The following is a 6,000-nucleotide window of genomic DNA, read 5'->3' on the forward strand; positions in this document are numbered from 1 at the left end:
TCTTTCCCACTAGGCCTTGTCCTGGGTCTCCCCACTGAGCTCCTGGGCTCCTGCTTCTGCCCAGAACCCCTATGCAATGCACGTACACCATGTATGTGTACACACCACACACATTCACATGTGTAAACACACAGGTGGTGACTCATACACATGTACGCATGAGCACACAGCACCAGGGGGCCTGGCTGTCCTGTAGTGGGTGGGATGTGTGTGCGTTTGCCCATCAGTGACAGTGTCTCCGCCTGTCACTCCACCAGGTGTGTTCCTGGGTCTGCGACCATTGCGTTTGTCTGGGCATGAATGTAAGAGAACGCGTGTATCGTAAGGAGCAGGGGATAGCTGGGCCAGGCTGGCCTTGGTCCGGGGTGTTTGTGTGTGCACATGGGAATGCATGTGAGCTGGGTTGTGTGTGGGGATCATTGTGTGTCTATGTCAGGGACTGTCTATGTCCACATATAAGTGTGAGCATCTCTTGTCTCCCGAGCCTGAGGTGGGGTGTCTAGGGGGCATTGAGGAAAGCTGATGCTGATGGGAGCAGCAAGAGGAGGAAGGGAGGTGGGAGGAGGAGCATACCCTCGGGTCCAGAGCCTGGCTCTATCACCACATTTTGGTGACCCTGGCTAGGCCTTCATTTCCCTCTGGTGGAGCAGCTCCTGGTAGAACAGGATTTGAGCCACTCCGTGACATTCTGAGAATAAGGCGTCACAGTCCACGATTTGCCTTCCCAGGAGGAGCAACTGCGGTCTCATGAGAATAAGTTGAGGCAGCTGACTGCGGAGCTGGCCGAACACAGGTGTCACCCAGTCGAGAGGAGCATCAAGTCCAAGGAGGCCGAGGAGTACCGGTTGAAGGAGCACTATCTCACCTTCGAGGTGAGCCTTGGGGGGCTGGATTGCAAAGCCCAGCGCCCTGCTCCTTCTCCTTCCTTCCTGGCCTGATGTGAGACTGGGGAGGTGAAGCCTACTGATAAAGGGGCTTGCTCACGTGGCAGCTGGCAGGGAACAGGGTCCCCTGACCCTTAGTCCCCAGTCCTTCCACGGTGCCAGCCTTCCCTGACAGGGGTGAGGGGCTGAAGCTCAGACGAAGGCCCTCAGATGCTGCCATATCTTCCTCTTAAATGTTTGCCCTGATTTCTAACCCCTTTAATAATTTGTGAATGTACTTATTTCTCCATGCTCTCACCAGCACTGGGCATTGCAAAACATTTTAAACTTCACTAACCTGATAGGTTTAACAATTAGTATCTCATTACTTTTTTTTTTTTTTGAGATAGAATCTCACTCTGTCGTCTAGGCTGGAGTACAGTGGCACAATCTTGGCTCACTACAATCTCTGCCTCCCGGGTTCAAGCAGTTCTCCTGCCTCAGCCTCCTGAACAGTTGGGATTACAGGCACGTGCCACCATGCCTGGCTAATTTTTGTATTTTTAGTAGATATGGGGTTTCACCATGTTGGCCAGGCTGGTCTCGAACTCCTGACTTCAGGTGGTCCACCCGCCTTGGCCTCCCAAAGTGCTGGGATTACAGGTGCGAGCCACCACACCCAGCCTCATTACTATTTTAATTTGGATTTAAAAACATTTTAATTGCAGTAAGACATGTAATATAAAATTTATCATCTTCACCATTTTTAAGTGTATAGTTAGCAGTGTTAAGTCTATTTACATTGTTGTGTAACCAGTCTCCAGAATTTTTTCCTCTTCTCAAACTGAAACTCTGTACACATTAAATAATAACTTTCCACTCTCCCCTCCCTTCAGTCCCTGGCAGTCACCATTCTACTCTCTGCCTCTATGATTTTGACTACTCTAAGTGGAATCATACACAATTTGTCTTTTTGTGATTGAATTATTTTACTTAGCATAATGTCCTTAAGGTTCATCCATGTTGTCGTGTGTGTCAGAATTTCCTTTCTTTTTATTTTTTTAATTTTTATTTATTTATTTATTTTTGAGACGGAGTCTTGCTCTGTCGCCCAGGCTGGAGTGCAGTGGCCGGATCTCAGCTCCCTGCAAGCTCCGCCTCCCAGGTTCACGCCATTCTCCTGCCTCAGCCTCCCGAGTAGCTGGGACTACAGGCGCCCGCCACCTCGCCCGGCTAGTTTTTTGTATTTTTTAGTAGAGACGGGGTTTCACCGTGTTAGCCAGGATGGTCTCAATCTCCTGACCTCGTGATCCGCCCGTCTCGGCCTCCCAAAGTGCTGGGATTACAGGCTTGAGCCACCGCGCCCGGCCGTCCTTTCTTTTTAACCCATTTATGTCGGAGGTTGCAAATTTTTTTTTGGTGAAAAATCAGACCTTGGAGATGACCTTCAGCAGTATGATATAAATAACTCCCATGAGTTATTTCCAGTAACTCCAATGTTCCAATAATGGAACACTAGGCATAAATGGGATAAGGCTGAATAATATTCCATTGTATGTATACACCATATTTTGTTTACCCGTTTATCCATCAATGAACACTTGGCTTACTTCCATCTTTTGGCTATTGTGAAAAATGCTGCTATGAAAATGGGTATATAAATATCCCTTCAAGACCCTGCTTTCAACTCATTTGGGTTTATAGTTAGAAATGGTCTTGCTGGATCATGTGGTAATTTTATTTTTAACTTTTTGATAAACCACCAGCTTTCCATAATAGCTGCTCCATTTACATTGTCACCAGCAGAGCACAAGGGTTCTGTCTATTTCTCCGTATCCTCACCAACACGTGTTTTCTGCTCTTTTGATAGTAGTAAGAGTGTGAATTGATATCTCATTGTGGTTTTGACTTGCATTTCTCTAATGATTAATGATGTTGAGCACCTTTTCGTGTGCTTCTTGGCCATTTGTATGCTTTCTTTGGAGAAATGTAGATTCAAGCCCACTTAAAAAATTTGGGTTGTTTGTCTTCTCTTGTTGCATTCTGAGAGTTTTTTATATATTCTGGATACAAGACTCTTATCAGATATATGACTTGCAAATATTTTTCTCCCGTTCTGTAGGTTGCCTTTCCATTCTGTGGACTGTATCCTCTCATGTACAGAAGTTTTACATTTTGGTGTAGTCCCATTTGTGTATTTTTACTTTTGTTGATTGGGTTTTTTGTGTCATATCCAAGAAATCATTGCCAATTATTTGGATTTTTCAAATCATGAATGAAGTTTATGTGCATGTCCCATGTTTATGTTTTGATTGGACTGTTCATCTCCTTTTTAGCGATTTGTGAAAGCTCTCTGCACATCGAGGAAGTCAGTCTTTTGTCGTACGAGGCGCACATACTTTTCTCCTTTTTTGTTGTCTTTTGACCTTGTGTTTGGCCTTTCCCCAGAAAAGCCGTTATGAGACCTATATCCACCTCCTGGCTGTGAAAATCAAAGTGGGCTCAGACGATCTGGAGCGGATTGAGGCCCGGCTGGCCACTCTGGAAGGGGATGACCCTTCTCTCCGGAAGACACACTCAAGTCCTGCCCTCAGCCAGGGCCATGTGACTGGCAGCAAAACCACAAAGGATGCCACTGGGCCTGATACTTAGCGGACATGGATGTGCAGACCCCAGGATGGGCAGATGTCCCCAGTGGGGTTGGTGAGCACAATTCCAGCCAGGGGCCACTCGGACCAAGCTCCAGTCAGTTGATGGGCAGCCAGAGGGGTGCAGAAAACCTGTGGGCCCAGGAGATGGAGATGCCGTTTGTGGCGTTGATCTCCTTGCGTCCTTGGGCATCTCTGGGCATCAGACCCTCTCCCCGGCCTTTGTTTTCCTCTCCACCATGGAGCCTCATTTTGTAGGCCAGTTGTGTGCATGCTCTAGACACCACCTCGCTGGAGAAGCTGGAAGGGCTGTTGTCTTCCCAGGTCTTTCTCTTCTCATCAAGCTCCTCTCCTCATCTTCTTGTGTGTGAGGGAAGGTCTTGACTCCAAGTCTCAGCTGGAACCCCACCCTTTCTCCTCTTCCTTCCTCTGAGTTGACCAGCAGCAGGTCTGCAGACCACCAGCACCATCCTCTCCTCCCTCCTCCCAGCAGCCTCCAGAACCATGCCCAGGTCTCCTGCCTCACATCACAATAATCTGGGACCCAGGCTTGTGCCCTTTCAGTGTCAAGTTGACTCCACTCACATGTGCGTCCACCTCTTTTCATCCATTGAGATCACACTGTCTCCTTTTTATACAGACACAAATGTACATCTATAAGAATAATATATACATAAGGAAACCCTGAAAGATGGTTTCGGAACTGAAATCAGTTAGGGGATGAAATCAGATAAAGGAAAAGCCTATTTTGGAGCTTCCCCTGTTAGGAAGGATGGCTGCACCTGGCCCCCTGGCATTCCTGACACCCTGGGAGGAAAGGGGGAGGCAGTGCTGGTCTCCCTTGCCCTGTTTTTCCCTCTTCCAGCTGACCTGTGACTTACACTGCTCTTACAGTTGATACTTTTGGAAAAAATAGAACATGTATGCACCGCCCCATTTGTCCCATGGATATCCTGGGGTGTGAGTGGGATGGGACCACAGCCCTGTTTATATTTGGGTCTTTATGTTGGTGCTGCCAGGTCTCTGAGCTCCAGAGGTGGCCTCTTGGACAGATCTACTGCTATAGGAATAAAAGACACTCTGCCTCACAAATGGCCGCTTGTCAACAAGCCCAAAGATGCTTGTCGGAGGACAGTTATGGAAGCCATTAATTCTTGGTCGTGGGAAAAGGTGGAATGACAAGTTACTGATTGTTTTTCTGTTGCTATTTCTTTCATTTGTCTAGTGAATCAGAAAGGCTTAGCCAAGGCCGCATCTGGGAAGAGTGGAGAAATTTGCCACTTGACGATCACGGATTAGCTAGCACCTTTAAGCCCTGCATTTTTCCAACTGACAAGTGGGTGGGGGTGATGGCACATTCAGTGCGGCTATGAAGAGCGAATCCTCTCTATTGTTTAAATAGATTACTGTAGTTTGGCCAGCAATTTGGCGTCAGTGGTAACATACTTAGTTAATAAAATAAGCCAGGCTTGCAACTAAGTATCTAACTTTACAGGCCCACTCACATTTGAGGCAAGGGGCTTTTGATTATGTGGAGAGATGTAGTGATTTAAATTCAGATTATTTAAGTTGGATCAGCTGAAGTGTGTTTTAGAACCAAACCATCTGGCCCCTTTGTTTTGCTCAGAGGAAGTAAATGTTCACTTAAATGAAATTGAAAATGCAATGTGGCACTACAAAAGAGCTCTCTGTACTTTCTCCATGCTGCCTCAGAAGTCCTGTGATTTTCGGGGTCAGTGTCCCACCCTTCACTTCCCGAGGGTGGGTGAGTGGAGAGCAGAGCCAGGAGCTCTGGCAGCTGTGGACAGATGTGCTTCCTGAGCACGGGTTGTGCCTCCCATCAGTAAAAAAATGTTTAGTTCACTTCCTTAATTGTATAATTATTTATTTGTAAATTATATACATGTACTACTGTACTAAAATATCATGTACATTATAAAACATACACAAAAATAGAAATTTAAAAAAGATGAGATGAAAATAAATCTAAGTCAAAGTTCTAATATTTTTTCCTGCATTCGAATGGATCCTCGCCCCGCACAACTGCTGTCTCCAACATGCCCATTTTCTAGGACTGTCCAAATCCAGGACTGGTGACATACAATAAGTGGTTTGCGCCACCTGGTGGTCCTGGGAAGTGGCCTCGGGCTCAGGGACTTCTGGGGGCTGCCCCTTGAGGACGGTGTCTCTTGCGCCTTCATCCTCTCATTCAACGAGGGCCAACTGTGTGCTGCACACTGGGCGGGGTGATGGGAATATGGTGGTGGGAGGAAGTTTGACTGCCGGTCCTCGTGGGGCTCACAGTTTCGTGGGGAGAACAGGCAGTTACCATTACCACTTGGGTCTCTGGGAGGGGCTGGAAAGAGAAACCAAAAAATGACCTGGAAGAGAAAAGAAAGAACTGGGAAAGTGGGGACGAAACCTCTGACTTGGGAAGCTGCCTGAATGTCATCCTATATGTTCCAGTGACGGGGCGGTGGTAGGGAAGT

General features: G+C 47.1%; 1 protein-coding gene across 1 annotated transcript in view; it reads left to right on the forward strand.

The window, feature by feature from the left end:
• Positions 1-5,514, forward strand: part of PSD2 (pleckstrin and Sec7 domain containing 2) — a 49,373-nt gene extending 43,859 nt beyond the window's left edge. Inside the window, exons 14-15 of the mRNA XM_030927678.1 lie at positions 729-872; positions 3,312-5,514. Coding sequence (XP_030783538.1) covers positions 729-872; positions 3,312-3,515 — 348 coding nt within the window. The 3' untranslated portion in view covers positions 3,516-5,514. The remainder of the gene's footprint in view (positions 1-728; positions 873-3,311) is intronic.
• The last annotated feature ends 486 nt before the right edge of the window (positions 5,515-6,000 follow it).

The sequence above is a fragment of the Rhinopithecus roxellana genome, chromosome 3 (genome assembly GCF_007565055.1).
Source record: "Rhinopithecus roxellana isolate Shanxi Qingling chromosome 3, ASM756505v1, whole genome shotgun sequence".
NCBI lineage: Eukaryota > Metazoa > Chordata > Mammalia > Primates > Cercopithecidae > Rhinopithecus > Rhinopithecus roxellana.